Source organism: Cygnus atratus, chromosome 6 (assembly GCF_013377495.2).
Source record: "Cygnus atratus isolate AKBS03 ecotype Queensland, Australia chromosome 6, CAtr_DNAZoo_HiC_assembly, whole genome shotgun sequence".
Taxonomy (NCBI): Eukaryota; Metazoa; Chordata; class Aves; order Anseriformes; family Anatidae; genus Cygnus; species Cygnus atratus.
Genome location: NC_066367.1, coordinates 14657711 through 14683958, shown reverse-complemented (window position 1 = coordinate 14683958; position 26248 = coordinate 14657711). Strand labels below are relative to the sequence as shown.

The 26248-nt window shown below is 42.9% G+C and overlaps 2 protein-coding genes across 3 annotated transcripts in view; both read left to right on the top strand.

Annotated features, from left to right (window-relative positions):
• Positions 1-1989: 1989 nt before the first annotated feature.
• Positions 1990-9810, top strand: C6H2orf80 (chromosome 6 C2orf80 homolog). The gene is made up of 7 exons (XM_035568655.1): positions 1990-2030; positions 3164-3245; positions 3730-3812; positions 3947-4034; positions 4454-4531; positions 8983-9070; positions 9644-9810. Exons 1-7 carry the CDS (start codon positions 1990-1992, stop codon positions 9808-9810), a joined length of 627 nt encoding a protein of 208 aa, XP_035424548.1.
• Positions 9811-25703: 15893 nt separating this feature from the next.
• NBEAL1 (neurobeachin like 1) overlaps positions 25704-26248 on the top strand; it is an 81681-nt gene continuing 81136 nt past the window's right edge. Inside the window, exon 1 of one of the 2 annotated variants that reach the window (XM_050711716.1) lies at positions 25704-25827. The gene's annotated coding sequence lies outside the window, so the exon portion shown is untranslated. The remainder of the gene's footprint in view (positions 25828-26248) is intronic. The other variant, XM_035571946.2, reaches the window with a different exon arrangement.

Sequence of the window (26248 nt, the reverse complement as noted above, 5' to 3'; positions counted from 1 at the left end):
CATGACTTGCTCACCTAATCTTCTTCTGACACATCCTCCAGGCCCGGATCATCTTGCCCTCACTTTGAGATACAAGTCTGTATTTTCTTACAGATGAAGCTGGTTAAGTAACACAAAGTTTCTAGCCTTCCTTCTAGCTAACTAAACATAGTAAGGTTTGACCTATCTGCTAATAAAGCACTTCAAATCTGACTCTTGTTCTATCAAGGAAGAGACCATTTGTCCTTTCAGCTCAGTATCAAAACTGAACTATTCTATAAGGAATTTTTCTTTCAGTAATTTACATTTTAGTCCAAATTTGTGCATAACTTTCCAAGCACCTTTAAGTGTATCTTCAAGAAGTTGGCATTGCATATGAAGATGTTAAATATTTTAAGGGAATGTCATAAAGCAAAGCATCCAAATAGCCTGAAGAACAGCAGCTTACAGAGGTGCTGAGGTGATTTGCGATACAAACAAGACCGGTAAAAATGCTTTCTGCCTGCTGCCATGTCTGGCTGGAAGTGCCAAATGTGAATGGCAGCTCTTTGCAGGAGTCCTAGATCCTACTCCTACTACTATTTTATGTGGTATATGTTAATATATTAGCTAATGCTAATATATTACCCTGTTAATATATTAACTGATGCTAATATATTACCCTGTGCAAGACATGCCCTGTGTCCTTTGGAAGGACAACAGCAGAACTGAGTAAGTTATGTTGGGATTTCCTGGCTGTTAGAATTCTTCCTAATACTGTAAGCAAAAACATAATATTGATGAAAGAGCAACTAGCGTGATCCGTGCCATATACCATAGACACTGTTTTAGTTTTTCACTGTTCCATAACCCTACCTCTGCTGATAGCTTCTTTTACAAGCAATTAGATCCATCAGAAAAAGCAGTGAATGGTCTCAGCCTCTCTTGTCAGCAAGTCATTTATGTTTCCAACTAGCCACTCAACAGTGAAACTCAATTCCTAAAAGCGTAAAAGGATCATTTAACTTGAGGCTGGTAGTTCAACCTCAGGGTGCAGTTTTAACCTCTTTTCTGTGGGTGTTTTGTTTTTTTTTTTTCCATTTTAATTTCTCTCAGCTCAGCAGCATTGTTTCTAAGTAACAGGAGAAAGCTACAGTCCTGCATGAAGCCATAGCTTAATTTCCCTGGCACACACACTCAGTGGCAGAAGCAAGAAGGGAACAGCCACATCAAGAGGGAAATGCACCTCACATTTATCTGAAGTCAGAGAAGTTCCAAACCCAGATCCTGAAGCCTTTTACAAGAGTTGATACAGGTAGTGCCTAATTTCTTGTGTGCATGTAAAAGAGAATATGGGAATAATATTCAGTAACAGGGAGCTTACTAGGCATGTCATTAGTTTGTGTATTATGGAACAGAGAAGTAAAGCATGCACTTTGAGTTTACAATAGATTGGTGGGCCAAGTGTGAGCTGCTCTTTCTGCTATGTCCTGTCAGGCCAGCTGTTATCTCATCTCTTCCAATCTATCCTATTCCCAGTCCATTCAGTGATATACAGCTAACTAACTGCCTTTGTACCCCATAGATCTGATAATACACAGTGAGGAGGGCAAGCCATGTGCTAAACAACTCAGAATTTGCAGCAGGTTAACAGATTGCATTATGTGAAAGAACATACATCACTGTGATGGGGATGCAAGCAACCTGCTGGCTGACACTCAAGATAGATGGCCATATTAAATGGGCCTATCCTGCGTATTTGCCATTACCAAACTCCTTACCCTCTCTTTCAGCACTGTGAATGTTGTCTTCTCTTTCTTGATTAGGTTTTCTCTCAGTTTCTATTGCAGTCCTTCCTGGGAATTGGTTTTGGCCAGATTTTTGAAGTTAGTCTCCAAGTGTCCTATACTCTTTATCCCTAATTCAAGTTTTTTCACTGACAAAAGCACTTGGTAGGACGCACTTCTCTTTCTCTCTCCTAGATCTCATTGAGCCACTTATATTACAGTGACAGCTAGAGTATCTCCAGTCATGGAAAGAAAACGCCTAAAGAAAGAGATTGAAAAACTCTTGTAAGTTGTAACTGCCCACAATTTCCTGCACTGCATTTGAGATAGACTTGTTTTCATCACAAAGAATTGTAATACCTAGCTGAATGATAGCTGTAAATCCTTTGTATTCTTTTGCTGAAAAGCACAAACAGATCTCATCCAAGATGTAAGACAAGAGGAAATGGCTTTAATTTGTGCCAGGTGAGACTTAGGTTGGATATTAGGAAAAAAATTCTTCACTGAAAAGGTTGTAAAGTATTGGAACAGGCTGCCCAGGGAAGTAGTTGAGTCACCATCCCTACAGGTCTTCAAAAAATGTGTGGATGTAGTGCTTAGTGACATGGTTTAATGGTGGACTTGGCAGTGCTAGGTTAAAGGTTGGACCAGATGATCTTAGAAGTCTTTTGCAATCTAAGTGATTCTGTGATCCTCATTTTCTTGTATAGTCTACATGCAATCTGCAGTGTGAGAGGTCCTGACTGCATATGTGACAGTAGAGAGGTTCTAGCACAGAACTTGCTCTGCGTAAGTGGGAACGAGCAGGGAGATGCAGAGTTCCTCCCTTGCTGTGCAGTCAGTACACAGCCAGTGCAGCAACTGCCTGGAAGGGACCTCCTAGCTTATGCAGCAGCATCTCATGCTCTTTGATTAAGGGGTGCCCAGCAGATAACTCCTAGGGAATGTAAGCAATGTTTCCTCTACTTCATGTAAGTCCCGTACCCATCTTCCCTAGGACTCCTTGCATGGATCAGTAGTACTCAGTCTGAAGTAAGGTTGCTGAATCAGGCCCCCTATAAGGGAGAAAACCAAGCATCAGTGAAGCATCTTTCAATCTTTTGCCTGTACAGTGAAACTCTTATAAGCCCCCAGACTTCTAATATTTGACTCACATTTGTATTTCATCCTATATTTTGGAGCTTTTCGGTAAGACAACAATGTGGTTGGACAGAAGCTAAGATTAGCAGCAGCGATGCATAAAATTAACAGCTTTCCAAATTAGTAGGGGTCTGTGAGGACTCCTGCAGCAGGTTCCTAGCACTGACTTACAGCAAATTTAGTCCTGATTTTGCACTAGCTTTGGTGTTGTCCTACATTTCTCAAGCACTGGATTACTTAGAACCAGTTGTAATTCAAAGCTGTTTTCTTGCTTTAAGGGGAGATTATGTTGGCATCAGACTACGAGAAAATGGATTTGATCCAAGCAGACAAAGGCAGCCCACCTTTCTAGATGACATGGTAATGACCAGACTTCCTATTTCCTATCCTATTCCCTTTATCTGCAGGGCTACTGAAAACTCTAAAGGATGTCTGTTTGATACAGTTAATAACCTTTTCCTACAATGATCAGTAAAAGCTACTTACAGAGATGAGCTTCTAAAGAGATTGGCTGTGAACAGCATCCAAGATGTACCATATCCAAGGTAATCCAAGTTTTCACTGATTTTCCAGCAAGACGAAGCTCATCCACAGGGGTATTTGAAAAAGTTTAAGTCAGCTAAGCAAAGGTAGTTTTTCACAAACTAACCTGTCTGTAAATAGCAAAACATCTTTCAGCTAAGCTGAGGAAGTCCTCCTGTGGGTGTTTAAAACCCCTTTAAAAGCCTATTGAGGCAATACTGGGCTACAGCTCACCTTCCCTACATCTCTCTGGTCTTTTTCTCATTGCTCAGTTAAACAATTAGAGTAGAACAAAACACATAAAGCTCTTCTGTCTTTCCAGGTCCATTACAACTTAGCCTTCACTGTTGCTATGCTGTGGTTATGTGACTTGGATGCTCAAACTGTACTGACAAGAGAGAAAATGTGAGTATTGCAAGGCTAAGATCCTAGTGTTGCAGTATGAAAATGGAATATAAACAGCAGTGAATCAGGCCCAGGAATTCTTTGTGCTTTTATAACACCACACTAATAACCTTCTTGTTCAAAACATCATGCAGGAATTTGGCAGCTCACAGCCGATACATGTATCCCAATCGAATTGAGAGAGAAGCTATGATATTATCTTCATATGCTGGGATATTAATGGTAAGAAGGCAAGAAAGACAGCAAAATCTTTTTCTGTATGGCACTTGTCTAGAAACACTCTGTACCCTGAACATCTTTGTTCATAGAAAACAGTATACAGACAGTGCAGATATTACAAATCTGACTTTTTTTTAATCAGGTAGCCATTAAGCTTCACTCAGCCTTAGAAAACTGAATAGACAATTTCAGTAGGTGGCCTTATGCATTTGTGTAGGTTTCTTGTTGCGCCCAAACACAAAATGGTGAGCAAATTTTAGACCAGATCTCAATAGATTTGTACTAGCAATACGAAATGGTACTAGGAGTTGAGGTGAAAGCCGTTTCAGAAACCAAAGGGAAGGGATATCATATAGATTTCACACATTAACTTCAAAAATTGCTTCTGAGAGCTGAACCACTCTTTTCATCTCTCTTCACAGAATAGCATTCCCATTGAAGAGATCTTTGAGATTTACAGCATGGGGCCTTCAGCAACACGATGGCAGAGCTCTGCAAATGTGAGTGATTTGCTGTTCTTTCAGCACCTCTTGTAGGGGGCTGAGTGAAGACCTCTCACCGGTAGTATAGTGCTTTGGGCTGGCATTCCAAGAATGCAATCCACACGTGACTCCATCATCTATCTTTACCTCTCAGCTGTGGATTGTTTTCCTTCCCACTCAGGCTAAATACTGTAGAATTATTCCCTTGTCTCATATCTGCCATCAGTGTTTAGATCTTTGCAGGCAGCCTTTCAGCATCACAACAAGGTGTAAAGCCGTGTAAGGTTGCAGGTATCCACTGTGTACCTCAACTCTTCTGTCAGTCATGAGAGTGTGTGTCTCCTTCCTAATCTCTTAATCGCTTACAGATCATGCTATCTGGGACCTGCTATAGCTACTGTTTATCCCAGCTCTCCCATACTAATAAAGAGGGGATTTACTTCTATGAAAAAAAAATTACTGTTAGACCAGCAGTGGTTAGAAATGTGGATGACAGCTGGCAACATCCTACAATAAGCTCTCACATCTCCGTGTTAAGGCAGAGTATAAACATTAGAGATATCATTCAAGACTACAGGCTAGGTATGACAGTGTGAATTTTATCTGAAGTTAGCACTTCCCATCTTCCTTTGTGGTTCTTGTTGATCCTCTCTCTGTAGATCCTTCATGATCTCATTGACTCATTTTTCCCCTATGTAAGCTGATAAATCTTCCTCCTAGGAAACTGTACTGTAGGTCCGAGATAACTAGGACAGAGATTAAATGACTTGCTCAAAGTCAGATAGTCTATCTGTGGTACAGCCGAATAGTCTCAGCTACTGTTTGCAGTTAAAAAGTCTCCAGAGAAGCAGGATATGTTTCCTTGCACACAGTGCTCTGACAGCTTGGCCTGCTGTCAGCCCCTGCACCGGAGTTATTTGTGTCTAGTCAGCTCTCAAGACAGGCAGCAGAATGTGTGCCTCCTGCATCCCTTTAGCTGATATTTCTGAGTGTATTTACATAAGCAAAGGAACCCAATACTGTTTGAGACCTTCCAGCCCCATGCCAAGCAACTCAAAAACCCATGTAAGCAACCAAGCAACCAAAACTTCAGCAAGAGGACCATGTGGCACCTCAACTCAACTATTTTTAAGAAAAGAGCAGCAGCCTAAGGGGAGGACATATAAGAAGACACTTTAGAGAGGTGTTCCTGGAAGGTGGCATCCCCTCCATGCCATGGCCTGTAGGTGACCCACAGCAGAGCAAAGACAGAAGCACTGAGGAGCAGATGAAAAGTCAAGAAGTACAGACACGTGGTAAATGGAAACCATTTGCACACAAGCCCAACCCATGCACCACCCCTCACTTCACAGATGGAATTGGAACAGACTGAATGTAACCGTGAAAAAACAAGAGAAGCTGAGAAGAGCTGAGAAGAGGAAGGGGAGGAGAGGTTTTTACTATATTTGATCTCTGGGGTTTGATTGCTTGATGCTTTCCTGATTGCACCACCACTGGGATCACAAATCTCTAGCAGCATGAGAGCTACTTCTAAAATCCCTACACCATCTTTCAATGTAATGAGTCACCCGCTGCATGTTAGAATATTAGAATAATGTGCTTCTGGGTTTAGAGGTTTATGAAGGCTTTTTATTGACAAGCTTCTTTCTGGCTTAAATGCCTAGCTGACCACAGACTTCATGGTTCCTTTCTGGCTTGTACACTGGTGTGGGACTTTGCTAGTGCAGGACAAGCATCAACACATAAGAGCTCTGACTTCAGTAGCTGACCTCCAGGGAGATGGTTTTGTTCTTGAAAGGGTAGAAGCGGCTTGTTTGGCTCTGCTGTGCATCTGCTGAAAATTATCGCCAGGCTACCAGAAAATGAAACTGTATTTGGTGCACGCAAAACTGGGTAGAGCAAACAAACCTAACTGAGCAACCAGATGAATACCATAAAAAAATCAGTGAACAAAAAGAAGATACTCGCTTTAGCTTTGCTGATCAGATCGTATCTTGGTCCTGCAGAGATTTCACCAGTTAAAACTCTTCAATCCTATCCTGCCCCGACATTAACACCTACATCAGTCTTAAAGGGGTAACTCACTCCCAAACATGTTCAAAAGACTTTCAGTTTTGCTTGCACTAAACACCTTTCAGAACCTATCCCAAACTTTTTGACATCTACTGCCCTTTATGTCTGAGAATCCAAAGAATAGATACTAGTTGAGTGCTGTTAAACAGCTCAGTGACTCCTAGCTTTGGCCATAGCAATGATAACAATGATAAGCTATTGGACCCTTCTCCCACCAGCCTCCAGCCCAGCCTTGGGCGCTACGAGCAGTGAAGTCTCCCACTGAAGAGACATATTTTGATTCTATAATATTTGTGCCTGTTAAAAACGTTGCATAGTAAACTCATGTTGTCGACCCCCTTTTGATCTTGCAATAGCAAACTGGCTCCAGCCTTCTCTTTGGACATAGCAAAAAGCTGAACTATTCACCTCACACCTTACAGTATTCTAGGGAGAGGTGGAAAAAAGGCAGTCCAATTACTCACAAACATCCATGTGTAATCCAGCTGTTGTGGCTTTGGCATAATACTTTATAGATGAACAGTCCTACTAGCATACTCTAATTACTGCTAATTAGAAGCGGGAAAGGAAGACAGGTCCAAGGAGATATAGCTTGCTTCACAAGTGCCATGTCTGTGTTCAGAACAAGTCTCTCTAGATACAAATCTTTATTCATACAAGTAGTTACCCCTTAAAAATAGTGTATTATAAACTTTAATTCATGACTCAAGTCAAAAATATTCTGTATGGCCCAGCCATTAACAAAAGAGCAGTTCTGTTGGAATATGTAGGATTCCTTTTCAGTGACAGTTCATTAAGCAACAATTAAAAACTGCTGTGGAATTGTTATCAGACCGTATTAGACGATCCACATGGAATTTGGAGTTTCTGGTACACGCAACGTCTTGCTTGGCTTTAATATTAATGATGGACTGCCACCTGGCGTCCAGAAAGGGCTACAGCTACACTCTAGCTCACAATTGCATGCATCAGAACAGCCGAGGCCATAACCTTTGTTGAATATTCTCATGGCAAGAACTGGAAGTGCCACTACATGCCACTTGGGGGCATTTCACAGCCTATTTGTTGAGATGACAAATTTTCCCCTCAGCTTCCGGGTTAAGCATATGGGTCAGCTCTCCCTCCTTTTTTTCTGTGAGCATTACACTGTATATTTTTTCTGTCATGGTCACGATAGGCCAGAACCCTTTTCTCTGGTAATTTCCAACCCAGAATATTTTTAGAAGTCACCCTTTTAAGTGCACACCACACACTGCAGAGGAGTGACGTTTTCTTGTAAATTTTCCAGCTACTCATGCTGTTTCCCATGGAGGTTTTTTTTCCGCCTCTTTGATTTATATTCTGATATGCAAACAGAGTCAAAGAACAGAAATAGTTTCTGTTCATCTCGTGTTACTGTGCACTTGCCCAAATCCCCCCCCTTGTGGACTCAGGGATACTTCCTTGGTAGTGACGAGGTAGCGGTAGCGAAGTTACAAAGTTTTCTCAAGATGAAGATAAGCCATTGTTATCGGGATCACCCGTTCCTATTTCAGCCAACAACATTGCTTAATTTTAAGTATGGGCTTAAGCTCATTCCTACGCTGAGAATGGAACTGAAATGTTTTGCTGAATTTGAAGACTAAGGGTAGTTCATTTTCCAAAGCCCTAATTAGTTTAGGTGGTTACATCTACTGTTTTCGTTAACAGTAACTCTTGGAAGACAACTTACGCCTCCTTAAGAGTTCAAAAGGAAAAGGACTGGAATGCAGCCATCTCAAAATTCTGTTTGTTCATCTCAGATTGTTATCTTCCCCCACATTTCCCATCAAAACCAAGTAACGGAGATTCGTATTACCCCCCATCACTTCTGAAGCCTTGACTTAGGTCTCCTCAAAAAAAATCAAGCACCAGCTTTACTAAGATACATAGATACTTATGGAGCTTAAGTCACATCCTAGTGGGATTTAGGAACCAGAAGATTTATGATTCATGTGCAGGGACATCCTAGGCTGAGAAAGATATGATGACAGCTATAACAACTGCCTGCTGCTTCTCAGAGTTTCTCACCCCACTGTCCAGACATTTCAGCAGCTCAGCTGCTCATGTGGCAGCTGCCACTAGGATATTATGGTAGACCACAATCCCTATGCTATTCTAGTATGTGCAGGGCTATAAACTGCAGCAGTTCATCTACTGTGTGGACAACTGAGATGCTTGTGCAGCAGGGCTGGGCACTTCAAGAAGCTGGGTGGGCCAAGCAGTCAGACCAGACACTGCCAGCAAAGCTGTCCTCATTTGTCCATGAGGGCTCTGAAGCAGTTTTCTTACTTTCAGCTGACCACACAGCAGAGTGCGCCCATTTGGCTTGGCACAGAGTTTCTGCAGATATACTGATCTGTGAGTTGTCCTTCCAGGACCACTGGATTCAACCTTTCAAGCTCTCCCTGCATCCATTTGCCATGCTGACTGCCCCCAAAGCTGCAGAGTACACCAGGAGGCACAGTGAGTACATTTCACCCCAACTCCCAGGAGGCCAGGGCAGGGGGACATGGTGTAGCTGCACCTGGCCCAGCAGTGCCACCAAGTTGGGCCTGCTAAGCTCCAGCAGCTGCACATGGAAATGAAAGTAAACCTTGGTCTATGCCTGTTCTTTTGGGTGTGAGAGGGTACAGGCATTTTCCCCTTGTAACTTAGAAATAACATCTAGCTCAGGCTCCTGAAGTTCATGACAATTGCAAGAGGAGCATTTTCCTCAACTTCAGATAAACAATAAGATTGTAGGACCAGCCTTCATATCTGATCATCACTTGTTTGTTCTTAAGCTTGGACTGACATTAGGACATTTGCATCGGTCAGTTATGCTACTGGCCAGTGAAAGAGCTACACCCCCCCCCCATCTCTACTGCTTCACTTCTGTTGCAACAAAAGTGAGAGGAACTCTAGGGCCATTAGGGAATTTGAAGTGGAACTCCTCACCTTCAACCATGCATCACAACTGATCCCATAGAATACGTCTGTATAATACCCTGAGGGCACTTTATAAGCCCAAGATGATGCAAGGCTCTTTCTCCCAAGGCATCAAGTACCAGAGAACAGCAGCAAATCAAAGAACTGACCCTCATACAGCATGGAGAGCTAAAAAGGACAGCAAGCAACTGGCTGACAAAGTACATCAGGAGAACTGGAACAAGTCAGCAAACCAGTTTTGCAACAGCAGGGCTGGATTTGATGGAGTTGAATAAGGGGCTCCCCCCAGCCCCGACTTCAATGTGCACCACATGTCACACAGCAGGAGGGAAGCTGATCTGCCACACAGTCCCCATCTCTCCTCATGGATTCAACCCCACATGCTGTGCTTTCATTTATTAACATTTGCATCCTGCAGCGAGCTACAGAAGCAGAACAAGGAGTCTCTCCAGAGAAGCCTGGACCAGATTTGAAAGCAAAGAATGCAAGGGAAGCAAATATGCAAAGACCCAGACTTCATGTACCTCACTCAGCTCTAAGTGAATGAGTGAACTAATTACTGTCTTCTAGCTTGGCACTGGTAATGCATTTGTGTTTTTAAGATCTTAATCATTCCTTCCTTCCCACTCATCATGTACCTAAGACTCACATTTTTTTCTGTTCCCATAGCTCCCTCTCTCCTGCTTCTGTGTTGGAAGCTTACATTTTCCCAGTGCACTCCTACTGCTTCTCAACCCACCATGCTATTTTTACAGAGCCAGAGAGGACACAGCACTTCAGAGGCAGGAATTACACATTTTCCCTTTTCTACAGTGCTGTGCAACTCCCACTCATGATCCAGAGCGGGATAGGAATAAGCATCCCTGCATGTGACATAGGGGTTGTACCTATTAGGATGATCCTATTTTCTTCAGTTGTCCCCTTTAACCATCCTTTCTTATTTTCTTCAAGGACTCAGCTACAAAGAGAAAGCTTCTTCCTGCAGTGCCAGTGCAGCGCTGAAGCCTGTCTTCCATTGTTTGTAGGTCTCTAATGGTTTGGCTTAGTCACATCCATGATGTGCAGCCCAAAAACGCTCCTTGAACACTTTTCCTAGACGGACTGTCACAACCATCATCCGTGTACTACCTCCACCTTGGGATAAGATTTGGGCGCCCATCATTTCCTCTCCATATCCCTCCCTTCCTCTGACTGGAAGCCTGGGCACATCACTTTCAGGGCTCTGTAGGGCAGTAGAAGTATTAAATTAAGGAGTGTTAAACACACCACTGCTGAGAGGTGCATTTAACACTCACTGCAGGGTAGAGAGACTCCATAAGAGCTTTTTACATGTAAGAATGACAGAATTAAAGACTCCCAGCTATTTCTAGCCAGGGGATATCCACCCAGAGTAGGGTCACATACTATACAACTGCATTAACCCATAGCTTAGAGATGGTCCTATATCCTAATGCAGAAATACTAAAGAAAAATAACCAATAAACACTTGGAAAGCAAAAACATTTTTATTCTTATGCCTGTTGATTCTCAGACACTGAGAATATTTACAGAGATGCCAAGAGACAACACTGCACAAGAAAACCCAGCAATAGTTACACTGAATCAGAAATTCCAATGGTCTTTTAGAAGTTCTCAGATTCAAAGCCTGGTTTCAACTCATCAGGTGCAGTTCTTCCTTTTTTTTTTTTTAAAAAAAAAATGTATCACAAGTTTCCTTTTAAGATAAATCTAAAGTAGTTGCTGTAAACACCAGTCTTCTCACTTCTGAACTGCCCATAGACTTCAGCATAGCATGGTACATTCAAAAATTACAAATTAACTAGCAAGTTTTTGTGCTGACATGGATGGGGCTTCTCAGCCATACCATGCCTCTCTCCACTTTCTCTTCAAGCCATCTGAATTAAAATTCAAGGCCTAAGAGATTCAGATCAGGAGGCTAAAAGGGACTTCAGATCATCAGCAATATTGTCCTCCCTAACACAGGAAGCCAGCAAGTCTTGACCCATGAATTTCTGCAGCATTGGCTGCTTTGGCCTGGCTGGTTCACCCTGCAGGAAGCAGGATTGCCAGAACTCACTGTACAGTCCCACTTAGCAGCTTCTGCCTCTTCATGGCCCACATTCACTGCCGGGACAGGCCTGCCCTGTCACACTCAGCACAGGCTCATCCCAGGCACTCAGGGCATCCATCAGCTTCTAAACAGATTTCTGTTTTCCCTGCAAACAAGGTCAGTAGAGCAGTAGGCAGCAGCTAGTGCCAGGACCTGAGCAAAATTAATCCCAACTCAAAAAGCACCAGTCTGATCCCTTGAAAGGCAAAAACCGTGCTTTGAAATGAGGTCAATACAAGAAGGGAGGGGTATTACTGGGGGGTACTGATGTGAGCACGTGAGTAGCAGAACAATGGAAGGGGGGTGGTTAAGATTAAACAGCTAGAAAGAGAGCTTAACATCTTGTGACTGATTTCTGTTCACTGACCTGCAAAAAACAAGACTTTAAAAAATAAATAGGTCATTAACTGTTTTATTACAACACTGTCTTTGCTATTAGATCACTGCCATGAACTTCACTTTTCAATGGCTAATATTTCCTGCTTGTTACAGAAGAGCCTGTTGGAGTTAGCAGGAGGAAGCAACAGGATAACCAACATATTCAGTAGCACAGGACTATGCACTTTCAAAAGTGAGACAGCAACAAGAACAAACACTGGAGTCAAAGCAATGAGAGATTCAGGTTTACTCCATCTGTCCACAACAATGTTGTGGTGAATGATGCTGTCTCCACAAGAGGAGTTACACTTGGAAGATTCAGCTTCTCTGCTGTGTTTTCCATGATTAACCATGGCCAGAGGTGCTCAAATAAGAATTAGCCCACACCAGCTCCAAGAAAGAACTTGTTTGTAGCAAAGTAGAGTCAGAGGACACCAACTGCCAATTTCTACAGACTGTCACCAGGTCAGATGTCATGGAAGTGATCTGCAAGTTACTTGCACATTGCCAGTGCTAAACATATAGTCAGTTTACATGAAGCAAGTATGTGCCATGGCTGCCAAAGTCAGCTGTGGCCAGACTTTGTGGCCTTCCCTGGGGACTTGCATTAACATTCATTGCCCAAAGAACGCTGCTGTGCAATCCATGCTGCAATAAAGATGAATGATGTACAGGAACTGTTAAAATCTATCCACCAGTTTGCCATACACAAGGGATTACACTTTGAAATACTTGTGATGCTTCAAACCACCACACCAACTTTGCACTACATTTTCGTATTGGTTATTTCTTACATGCTCACACTGCCCATTGCCAGTTCATATGAGTCCAGGTCAGCAATCCAGACTGCACACAAAATAAAAGAAAAATCAAGCTCTCAGTGTACTTACTGTAACAGTAACAATATACCAAGTCAAGTACCACAGCTGTCAAGCAAACACCACAAGGCTATGAGCAAAGGAAATCCAAGAGGATCAAGGCAGAATGTCTGAGGCAACTCAGAAAGCTCAAAAGAATAGGGCTGAATATACTAAAGAGGACATATAACCTGTTTGGAAACAGTGAGTGCACATTTTACCCTGTCATTTAATATGGATACAGTTAAAAAGAACAGCAATTAAGTGGTTTGTAATGGAAGGATATGAGGGGGAAGGTTCACTCAGAACTGGGCAGATGACTTTCATACTTCGTGTCATTGGTGAACTTGAGATTCAGGCCCAAACTCGTGTTATGGGATTCAGAAGCAAATCCTTAACAAGAGCTGAGAGAAAACAGCCTATGCCAAGAGTGAGATGGCATTCCCCCCACCCCAGAAGACACCTCTTTTCTTTCTTGCCACAGCACTGAAAGCCCTTTTCTTTGGCCCAAAACCTTGTAAGCAAAGCTGTACTCCTCTGTGTCTCCCAGACCTTCCCCTGCATCCACAAATGCTTATTTGTTCCATTGGAGGTGGAGACTATGTACTTGCAAACAGAGCTCTTAAATAAATTAGATCTACAAAGGTGCATGCCAAGTTAGCTGACAAATCATGTTGACAAGGTCTTCACATGCTTGAATGAGTTTTCCCAAACATGTAAGATCATAACTCTGTTTTTGGAATATAGTAGTTTTCTTTTGATCTTAAGTCTCACCTACTGGTGTTATAAAACATTTATATAACCAGCTTTGCATATTCCATGACGTAGCCTGTTTTTAAAGAGCCTAAGATCTAGGTTCAAGGAACTGATAATCATAAAACTAGTCAAGGTTTGATCCAGCCCCGCATCAAACAAACAAGAAAAAGTGACAGAAAAAGCTCCAAAAGGAAGAAATAAAGTTTTCCATAACATAATAGCTATGCTTTAGTGCTAAAGAACAATCCTTTCTGGTTCCAGATAGAGAGCAACTCAAGTTTAACCTAGCTATCTTCTCTTGATTTTCTAAAATAAACTTTCACAGGAGAAAAAAGACTTACAGTATCAGCAACTAATTCAGATATATTGATAAACATCTAATAGAACCCTTTGAGTTGTTCCTACATTAGATGTAGCAATCTCTGTAGTTTTCAGGGATGCAACGGTTAACCACACACCATGAAGAAACAAACATTTTTCATTGCTATTTCCTTGTAACACATGGCTATGTTAGAAATCTGTACACAATAAAAGAGAAGGCAAAAGCCAACACCACCGCTCAAGATGGAGACAAGTGACAAAATGGAAGCTGAGTTCCTCTCCTGCTCTCAAAAAAAAAAAAAAAGACAACCACCATGGAACAAATTTAGACAAAGGTGTGAGGAAAAGAGATATAACAGACCTAGGAACCGCTCAGGTCCACCAAGTTTGATGGCTTTTCAGAAAAGGAGGTACTATAAAGAAGAAATTCTTAGACACCCCCATTGGGTCAGTGACGTGAAGTAGTAGATCCCAGCTCAAAGCATAGTGGCTCTACAGTTATACAGTAACTCCCTTACATGCAGCATCAACAAATGAAAAAAGCCCCATGTGGTAAATGCAACGAACACCGTAACTGAAACAAAAAAAACATGAGATGTCCCCAGAGCTTAGAATGGACCCTTGTGCCACATTTTGCAGACGCAGTAGCAGGACTATGGTATATAAAAGCAACCACAGTGTTTGCTCACAACTCTCAGCTTCCACCTCAGCAAACTGCCAAAACAGGAAAGGTAGTGGAAGACCCAGAATGCCAGTACCCTGCTCTGAGACATACTAGGATGGACTATAAGTCTTTGCAAGAGTTTATATTACTTTTTTTTTTTTTAAATGAAGACCAGAGCTTCTGGGGCTACTGCTATGAATGCAGTAGTGACCACCCTGACCTACAGCTCCATGTGAAACAATACAACTGCATCAGGGTGGAAAAAGACAGCTAGATGACTTACAAGAAGCTCAATTGCTCAAGATATCAGTACTTTAAGACAGGGAGACTATCCTGACTTCCAGAAGTGGTTCAGTCTCAGCAGCTCCATCAGGTCTTGCCATGTAATACTACAAGTGAGTTCTCCTTGGCAGCCTACCAGTTTGAAAAATCTGGTTTACCCTTTAAGGGTATAGTTACACACTCTCCTTGAGGAACTCAAGAGACAGGCAACGTTCAGGAATACAGTGCAAAATTTCATTGGAGAGGAAGGAAATAAGCTGTTTAATATCAGTGCTATTTTGGAGATGCTTAAAGAAAGCTGAGTGACTGCCACCAGGTAAAGAATGTTTTTATATTGCATAGAGAACATCTAGCAGCACCAGGCATTGTAAAGTTCTGCTGTGGGATGGTGTGCGCAGCTTGCTCATGACCACAGTCTGCTCAATTTAATCATTTTATGGTAGGAAAGCTATACCCATTCCAAATCTGACTTAACATGTTTTGTGTCATTGAATCAAAACAAAGAATTAATACTTGTTAAAGTACTTCTGCTGCTCTGGGTAATGCTGTATAGTATATCCTACTAACTACAGAAGTAATCTACATATCCATGCTTCACATAGCTCTGCAGTTTGCCACCTGACAATTGCCTGCACACCGGTATATAAAGGGAGCATATAGAATAACATGGTAGATGTGTTTTAGTAGCACAGTTCTGAGAAGGCCACATTATTTATGACTGGTCATGAGTAACCAATGCAGATCATCTCAAAAATCATATAAATACATTTTCTCCTACAGCTAATATATACACATAAGCTATACAGATATAAAAGGAATGTTCCTTTTACTTATATATTTTTTCCTTATAAACCCCACTGTTTTCAATCAAAACATCCTCCATTTATTTCCTACCATACCTATGACCGTGTCCCTTTGCTGGCAACTCCTGAACACCAAGTGATTAAGAATTAGACCCCCTCACTGAGCTTCAAAAGAGATCTCCTAGCAATTCCCTGTCTCCAGACTAAAGCACAGTTTCTCAGAAATGCACATAATAGCTGGGAAAATTATTACTGAACAAGTGAGACATACAGAAGAGTATGACAGAAAGTTAATTTCCAGTCTTTCATACATTTCTGTTTGCCACTACAAAAACGTTTCCCATAAGATTTAGCTTTATGAAATAGGCAGGTTCCAAGGTCAAATGAACTCACTGATGCTTGCCCATCAGGCCCAGACTACACCCCTCTCCCTGAGACCTACTCCCTCACTGTTTTAGATGATTCTTGAATCTTGCATGAGATGCCCAACTTCAGTCTGAAACCTGGCAAATACAAGAGATTCCTTGGCTAGGGTGCAGTAAATGCCAAAGTTGCTCTTTGCGGAGGTTGGTTGACTTGCACCGAGTTATTGCTCCCATGCTAAGTAAACAGTGAATGCATTCCAAAATGCTTGTTCAAACTAATGTTCCTTCAATACTACTAATGAATAATAGCTGTGCAGTCCGGAGTGAAATCTGATTTCTTTTGCCTTTCTAGAGGGAAAGGAGAATACCTACAGAAACAATAATAGTTATCCAGCTTCTTCAGAGTACATTAAATGTTAAAGGTCCAACTGCATATTGCTAACCAGACTCCATAGAACTGGCATCCATTCCTAGATCAAAACTTGTAAAATTGAGCAAAAACTTAGATGAAAGAATCAGACCTTCCATTAATAGTTGTATCCAATGATGTACTGGGGAGGAAAAGGACAGAAGGATGAAGTGGAACACAGAACAAAGTGAACACTGTATTTGGCATCAAATTCTCTACACCCCATGGTACAAAGAAGCTGCTCTGTGCTACCACTAGTCCAGCAATGCTTACTACTCTGACCCCAGCTGTACTTAGTTTCCTCCAGAAATTTTAACTCCTTAAATCACACCACCTACATAAAGCACTTTTCAGTGAGCCTGTACTTCATGACCTAAACGATTAGCTGGTGTCAGTCACCCTGCCTCTACCAACTTCAGAGCTGCACTGATCTGCTTCAGCAGGAGATCCAGCCAAATCCCTCAGTTGCCAGGCTATTCAGCATGCAAAAGGAATGACATAAGCATACCAGAGTGGATTAGAAACAGGACCACATCCTGTTGTGCTGGGGAAAGTCTACTGCAGCATTAATTATCCTTCAGATAATTACATATATGCTTACTAATCATCTGAATTCTGTGCCAGCAGGCACTCTGTGCAGTAATGAATGAGAGCCATCATAAAATGTAACAAAACACAGTTAAGGGATCTCACATCTTAATAACATACCATCTCTACTTCAGCTAGTAGGGTCTAAATATCCCCTGCTCCCCTCCAAGTGACTTTCAGGCATAGTTAGAGATATACTGATCCTCTTTATCAAAGTGCTGGAGACTTGGAAAGAGAAAGCAGTAGAGAGAACTGAACTATCAGGACCCCCTATGACTTAAAATTAAAGATGTAGATAAAGTTATTTCATCTGGCCTTTAAATGGTTGGCTTTTATTTGTTTTACTTGGTAAACATTCAGTTAATGGAGTCCTTGAATAAAGCCAAGCAACTTCTACAGCAGTGAGGCAGACTGCTTAAAATTCATATTTCAACTTGCTGTAGCAGAGGCTTCATTTATCCATTGTCCCACGCTCAAATACAACCCATTAGCAATAATAACCTGTTAGCCTCACAAACCTTTCCCTGGCAACACTGAGGAGAAAAATAGTATCTTACCCTTCTCTTCCTTTCTTTTGTACATGGAACGCTCTGTCCTCCTGCCTGCCCTTCCTTATTGCAGTAGCTTGTAGTAGGTTGTCCAGCTGACACAATCATCTGGTTTGCAGAACACCATTCTTTAGCCAGATAGAAATGGAGCATGAACTATTCAGCTCTCAAGGCAGAGGTTTGAAAAAGTGTTTCCTCTTGTTCACAAATGCTGATTATTGTGCATTTGTAGGAACTGCAAATGGGCGTGCCACCATGCTTGGGTTAATATACTAACCCAGGTTTGCAAAATAACAGTAGTTCAAGCACAGTATCTACTTGCCTGCTCAGAATCAAAATGTTTCCTTTGCCTTCAGCAAGACTAAAATTAAGAAAAACAGACTAGCTCTGCAGATAGCAATTACAATATGCTCATGTACTCCAACAAAGTATCTAGCTCCATTAGCGCAATTGAGAAACATGGCCCTGTAGTGATGTGTAGGCTACACACTGGCATTCCTTTTGGCAAAGGCAAGAATGAACAGAAGTGTGTTACTCAGTGATCAGAGGAATAGTTAGGGTGTCTGGATTCTTGACTGCCCTGTCCTACAGTTTTCAGAGTAAATAACTCAAATTCTCCACCTGAAACAGAATACCTGGTTTTCAAGAAGCGCTGAGAGGTTTTACTTGCTTTTGTTTGCAAATGCTCAGAGAATATCAAGCAGACATTAAGCAAAGAAAAAGGGTGCTAGAGAGGGAGAGGAGTACTGGCAATTCACAGATAGCATCCAAGTTTTTGTCAAAAAGTCTTCTGAGTTTATGTAAGCTTATTTTATGGTTGGTAGAAGGCACTACAGTTGCTGGCCTGCAGGGTGTTTTCTCTAGCTTACACTGAGTGCTTTTGCACCCCAGAAAAACTCATATCTACATGTAAAAAACAGCTGTCACAACAACATACCAGTTGAGGGCAGTTGGAAGATGTGAATAACCAGGCTCCTCACATCACAGATACTGTTTGACTAAAAATATTTTGGCTGAAGTCTAAGATGAACCCACAGGTTCTGAAGGCTGTTGAAAACTAGGAGTTTTTATTAGCACACTGTGATAACTGTTTTACAGCATCATCCCAGGGAATCCATATGCTTTAGAAAGCCTTTGTCTCATATAATCAAGGAACAAGGAGAGATTAAAAATAAAGTGACATGAGGCAATTCAGGCACAGCAGTTCCAGCACTTTCTCTTGCACATGTTCCCATCAGTAAAACAATGGAAATATCACTTGACTTACCCTTTTGCTCTGATCCTCTGCTTACTGAGGGTTACAAAGTTGGTACCCCACAATCTACTGTTATTGCCTTTTGTTTAGAGAAAGCCAATGGAGAGGAAAACACATCTATTCTCTTTAAAGAGAAAAAAATAATCTTTTATCCTGTTCCTTTGGATGCAGCACTGCGCATTTTCTATAAAGGACTGCTAAATCCTGCAAGCTCAAGTCTTACAACTGAGCCCTGGCAAAAATGGCAAAAGGTCTGAATAGCAAGTGAACAGAGCACTGACAAACCACTTAGTCCATGTATAGCTCCTTGGGGATAAGCACGTTCGCAAACAGTTTAGTAGTCTGTCAAGATATTAGCAGAGAGGAAATGCCAAATGTTAGTTTTGTTACCTAGGCCTTTTATAACTTGACTTGAAGAAAGGCTTTAGTGTACTTGGAAGCTTTCAAATGCAGAAATATTGTTTTAATTTTTGTCTGGTTTTCCTTTGAGTTTGTCAGCTGCTGAAAGAGACCTAAACCTTCATCTATTTTTATACTTCTAAGATGTACAGGAAAATAAGGTTGAAGTACCGTATTTCAAACAAATGTGATATCACAAGACAATGCCACTCGGTTTAAGTTTCTCTAATTCAATTTCACTGCTACTAAAACACAGCTGCCCAATAAGACCTAGGCTGCTCAATGATTAACTTGGTTTGGTCACAATGGTCTTGTTTTGTTCCTGCATTGTTAGAAGAGGTGAAAGCTTGAACACAGTACAGATGTAGGAGAACTAATTCCTTTATTTCCAAACTGGATGATAGCTGAATTTTAGTGGTCTCAACTAGTCCCCACTTGTGCTTCCTGCCCTACTGCAGCTCTTCCAAAGCAGCTGCAGTCCTGCTCTCACCAGAGCAGAAAGGACCCATGATAACGCTGCTTTACATATTAAGGCCAAGTTAAATTTATTCCGGCTAAACTGACTTTTCTTCACATACCAGTGGCTATTCACTGCTGTGTTACTAGCATCCAGAATGCACCTGCAAACTGCCTCTTGACATCCCATGCATCCACATTTGGATTTGCCTTTGCAGCCCCAGGAGCACAGCCAGCTACAGCCCTATGAGAGGAATGACTTCAGAGGCAGGATGCTGGAGTTCATGAGTGACTGCTCTTCTCTGCAAGAGAACAACTGGGGGGACATCCTGTCTCATCACATCCCTAAAGGAAGGTTTTTTTTTTTTATGAACAGCCAGAGTTTCAGGAACTGCAGCACCTCCTGTGGCCTGGCACATACAGGCAATTCAGTGACTGGGGCACCATGACTGCCAGAGCTGGATCCTTCCAGCCAACATTGGACATTTCCTAATCAGCACTTTCTTAAGCTACACTCCTCTAAGTAGCGCCATTAGTGCTTTATTAAGGCCAAGGAGTTCTAGAGCCTACGTGGGCTAGGCTCCTATTTCTTGCAATGCTTTTAAGCCTTCAACTGAAAGCCCAGCAGAGTCAGAAACTGTCTGGTGACTGTGGTGGGCTTCAGAACCTGTCCTTGCTTTACTGGTAGGAGCAGTCACCCTGCAGCCATTGGAAATGAGCCAATACTGAGTAACACTCAAGTGCAGAGGAAATATACATCTAAATTGCCAAGCTGAATTTTTATCTGCAGTCTCAAATCAATTTAAAAATAGCACCTCTGAAGAAAAGTATTTTTTCAGACCTTAGTGGAAAAAATGAAATACATTCTTAATTTATGATCAGGAAAATACATCAACAAATCCTACCTGTAACTGAGCCCATGGCACCAACTTTATGCTTGAATTTACTATAGGGTATACCTTACATCTTAAAGGGCCCCATAAGAGCTATGCTATTCTCAAAAACAGCTCAAGTAGTAAGTTCATAGTCAGTTTCATCACAGAGGTACCACCCAGCAACCTTTCAGCAGTAACACCAGGTCTCTGACTTCAGACAGAGAGAAGCATTTGCAGTATTTGCAATATTTACCAATAAGCATTATTTCTGTCAATGACTATTTGCAACTCTACTGATATCAAAATAAATTTCAGTTATTTAATCACTTCTTCATGATGAGAAAAGTCATGGTGCCCAACAGTTCCTGCTGCCATTTGGCATCAAGTCAGGCAGTTCTGTGCAGGACTGCAGAGCTCCCATTTCCTGATGAGGGCTTACAGTGTGCTCCTTTGTTTAGCCAGGACCTCACACTGTTCATAGGCATGAACTCATGCTGACCCTCAGTTGCAGGGAGAAGGAGTAGCTTTCCCTAGGGTCTCAGGTCAGAATCAAGAAGAGAGACCCATTATGCTAGGAGTCTACAACCCATTCAGTATGCAGGTGGGCCCCCAGAAATCTCAGACATGCTTTAACAACACTGTTTACACAACACTGCAGGATCTTTTAAAACTCTGCTTTCCAGTTTTACAACACTGGCCATCATTCAGGTCTGTATGCCCTTTCTGTGTGCAAAGTTTGTTTAGCAGAGCCCTTGGAGGATTCACAAGGGCCCAGGGCACGTTTCACACCCCACTCAGAGTGAGGTACTGTGCTGCAGCCAACATCCCTGCTTCTGGGAGACCACAACACTAACATCTTGCAAAAACGCCACCTTTAGCAGCATTGGAGCTTTCCTGAGCCCATTTACCTTCAGTTGCTTCCCATAATATGGGTCCTTCCGAAGCCAAGAGGAAGTTAACCTGCCAGAGGGCCCACAGGCTGTAAGTTTCTTTAGCTCATGTTCTCCAAACAGCCTTACCCTGCCAGCAGAGAAGGTAAGGAGTCCAGACAGATTGCCACAGACTGCCAATACCTACACATTCTCAACCCCTGACTGCTGCCATGGTTTTTTTGTTTTTGGCACTAAATGTTTTCAGGAGTCATGCTAGACCTGCTAAGCACTGCAATATAATGAAATTATTTGTTAAATGACTTCTTAACTAAACCAGAATGATCTGACATGTAAGCATGGTAGCGTTACTGAGCACTGGCAATATTATGGTGGATACAAAGAGGTGGTTTTCTTTGAGTGAGAAGCCAGTTTTGACGGAGAATAGACTCTGTTATTGCATACTAACTAACTAGTCTGGAAGTGCACCATACACAAGAACGCTCCCAGCACAACTTCAGATTTAAGGCCTCCGGTAAAGAAGCCCCTGATACAGAAAAGGAGCAGAAGAGATCAAACTACTGCCTGGGCCTTTACAACAGGAGAATTCATAATATTGAAGGCCCCCTAGGGAAGCAAGCTGAAAGTACAGAGGACAAAACCACCATGGTTCCAGGCGATCCTGGGGTAAATTCCTTTCTGAAATTAAGTCTGGTGAATGTTTTAAACTGAATACATAAAAGCAGAGCAACCAGGGGCAAAAAGGACTTAATGCTACTAGCCAGATCATCACTTCCCACATATAGCTGTGGCCAGTCTCCAACATTTGGAAAGAAGGCAACTAAAATCCTTAGATACTAGCTTATGTATCAAGGGACACACAAATTCCTTCCCATTTCCAAGTCTTGCAAACAATTAAAGAGTCCTAAACTACCTGGGGCACAACATGAACATGGTGACAGAGGGAAGACTGAATGCTGATTAATTTTGCTACCTTACCCATTGCAACAAGTGCATACAGTTTATGTCATCATAGGCAGAGAAACTCAAGGGAAGCCAGCATCATGCTACCCTCTACAAACCACCATCTTGGAGGCCTTGGCATCTTGCAAGGGCCAGCATGCTCCTTTCCGATAGCCACCCTACATGCAATCCCAGGTTAATTGGGTCTGAGTGCCTAGAAAGTAGGATTCACAAATACTTATTTCTTTACATATAGTAAAAGGTATTTTGGTAGTGTGAGATTTACACCTAGCTATCAAGGCTACTTACAATACAAGGATTATTCTCTGCTTCTTCGCAAGGCTCTGTGGCTAAAGAACAATAGAAAAGTTGAGAGGCAGGCCCATTTCTGAGCACATTTGTTACATCTCAATTGTTAGCATTTTATTAGTAAACAAAATATCAGTCTTAAGACATGAAGTAAAACCTCAGATAAAAGCTCTGCCAAAGATTTATCTTCCCTCTTCTGCTGGCCGAAAGCATGATCTTAGCAGAAGCCTTAGTAGGAAGCCTGTTTGATTTTATCTGAAAGTCAGTATGAACTACTCCATTTGCTTCTAGACGGAAAAAAAAACTAACTTAACAATAACATTACTATAAGATGTCTGTTCTTTGTTGGTTTCGTCAGCTTCAGAGATTGCTAGGTTCAAAGCTGCAAACAAATACAGCCAGTTCTCACTGATACTCTTCTTGATCTCAAATTATTGCCTTCTTCCCCATCTACATCCTTCTCTCTACCCATTCTATTAATTAAACTCGCTAACTGACAAGTTCAGTGCATAGTAAGGCACTAATACACAGCTACTGAAAAGATACAAGGTACAAAACCACAAGTGAAGAACAGAGTGCGATAAAAACCACTGTTGTAAACAGACACATACCACGAGACAGCAGCTCAGGGACAGTGAAGCACCAATGAACACCACTTACCTGGCTGCTTAAAGTTCATGAAGCAATTAGTATGTAATTATAGAAGTGAAGATGATAAAAAGTCAGTCAAGCAATAAAAACTTTGCAATTAGCTTTCACAAATAGATTATTCCATAAGTACTCACACTTTAAAGCATACATTCAGAGGTGGTAACTCTTTTTTAAGAGTCTTCCTCCATTCTTTGACTTTTATAATCCTAGCTAGATCTTCCTGTATATAAGCATGGGGAAGCTGCTAAAAAGTATACTAGACCTACAGGGATGAAACCATAGCCCACTTTTCTCCACACAACTCTCTCATCTTTGCACCCTGATAAAGAACTCATTATAGAGTTAGTGAATACAGAATACCAACCAAATGCCTGTGCCAAAAGGAAAAACTAGCAGTCATTACCTAAACCCATTAGATTAACTATACTACTGCAGCTCTAACAGAGTGGAAAATGGCTGCTTTATAGTCTGTGAGCATCCCAATTAGGTGGGTGGAAGTACTTAATAAGGCAGGTGTCTCACATTTTTATTAGTGTGTGAGTCTGTTGCTTCATTAAAGCCTACTGCTGTATTTTTTCTGCATGTGGGAACAACTATTATCACTTGCAAAAGTTAGTAATACAAGAAAATAGAGCAATATCTCAATGAGAGTTTGAGTTTGTATTTAGTTTTACATAGGCAACTCAACTCCTCAAAGGAAGCAAGTTGTGAGGAAAGCTTGAAATAAGTTTTTGTTTATTCTAGAAATAACTCTAAGAAGATGAAATAACTGTTAAATGTCAAAGCATGTTACAAAGAGCTTGCTTTTCACCTCATTACTGTGGAAGGACAAATAATACTGACTTGTGTTTACTCCAGAGGCAAAGCAGGTTGGCTGTTAGGGAGGAGCTGCCAGCAGTAACTCAAGCCCTGGGCTAAGTCCTCCATGGAGGAGGTGGGATGTCCCCCCCCTTCCTGGAGGCTGCCCTTGGGCAGGGGTCTGAGGTGCTTTAAGCGTAGCAGACCCTGCTCTAGAGACAGTGCTGGACTCTGAACTTGTTTTTTTCTTGACTGAAAAAAAAAAATCACATAGCAGCCTCAAGGTGGGAGAGTATTGTGGCTAGCAGTGAGTACCAGAACACATATATCACACAACTAAATATAATTTTAGAGTGTTTTTTTTTTTTTTTTTTTGTCAGTGTCCTTCCACCTATGCCAGGAACTATGTTCAGATGTTGCAGGAAAATATACTTCTCCTACACCTGCACTGCTGATTGGCATGGCCTAACACTGGGCACTGATCAGTGCTGAAATGTTTACAGGGAAACTTCACTGATTTTCTTAAAGAAAAAAAACCACAAAGATATGTGCAGGGATTGATCTCAAACTGTCTGTGCTCTTGGTAACATATATCCAGCTCTAGCAATTTTTTTATACACCAGATGATAAAACTATATTGCATGATCAATGAATTCCTTTGCAGGGGGTTTCCAAACACAACGTGAACCATTACAGAGGTGTGGAAATCCTCTACAGAGGAATTGACTATGCAGTGAATGGTGAGTTCTGCTTCAAGTGAAGCTGCCGTGGATTTACCTGGGTGAGAAGAACGGGTGGCAGGAGGAGTAGAATTGAAGCCCTGGGATCGTAGGGATGGGATTCTCCTGGCAGAATACAGGGAAAAAAATGCTGCCCTTAGAAAATGTCTCCTTATAGCTGCCTTTCCCTGATTTATTTCCAGCATCACTTTCTGAGGGAGCAGATGGATGGACGGGTGCCCGTGTGCCTCGCTGTCCCGGGGGATCCCTCTAGTAGCACTGGAAGTGTCATATTATGGAAACAGCAAGCAGGAAAAGCCCTTTGCTCGTGTCCTGCCTTGGGTTGTTCAGCGCACTGTTGACATGCTTGAGAAAGACCACACCAGTAAGCAGAAGGAAGTCTTTTCACAATTCTTTTAGAAATCTGACATTTTAGGAGTGCTCTCTTAGTCCTACACGAGCTCTGCGTATGAGGTATGGGCCGCTATGAAGCAGCAGCAGGTTTCACGTATACATCCCCTCACTCCTGGGGCTGTGCAGACGGATCTCGGCGCAGCACACACACCCGGGCTGGACAGCCGCGACCCGTCCGAGGGCCAGGGGCTACCAGCGTGGCCCCTCAACCCCCTGCCTCCCCTCAGCAGCTGGCCGCCGGCCGAAACGCGGCGGCCGGCCCCCGGCGCTCCGCCCGCAGGGAGGCTTTGCCCGGCCGCCGCAGCCAAGATGGCGGCGGCGGGCTGCCCGCCCCCCGGCGGCGGCCCGGGGCGTGTGCCGGAATGCGGGCGGGGCGGGCGATGTGGCGAGGCCCGGCCCCCTCCGCCGCTCGGCGTTGCCCGGCCGCCCCCCGCCGTGGCCTGGGTAGGCTGCGGGAAGAGGCCGTGGTGGTGCGGGGGGAGCCGGGAGAGGCCGGGGGCGCGGTAGGTGGTGGCGAGGGGCGGTGGGGCTGGCCCGGGAGGCGGCGGCGAAGCGCGGCGCTGGGCTTCTCCCGCGGGGAACGGGAAAGGCCGCGGCCGGCGGCGGTGTTCGGGCAGCCGCCGTCTCGGCTTGCCGGGCTCTGGGTCCGGCTGTGGAGCCCGGGGCTGTGGCTGCCGGGCCGGGGCCGTGGCGTGCCCCGTGGCGGGCGGGCGATCCGCGGTGCCGCCACCTTGCCTCCCCTCAGCCCCCCTCAGCTCGCTCCTTCCGAAAAGGAGAAGGTGGGCAAGCGGGCTGCCCCCTGTCTGGGGTAGTGCCGGACACGAAAGCAACGCGACCGGCCTCCGTGTAATTCCCGAGGTCGTCTGTGGGCTTTAAAGTCCGGATTTGTGGTGTTTTTTTTTTTTTTTCCTCCCCCCTTCCTCG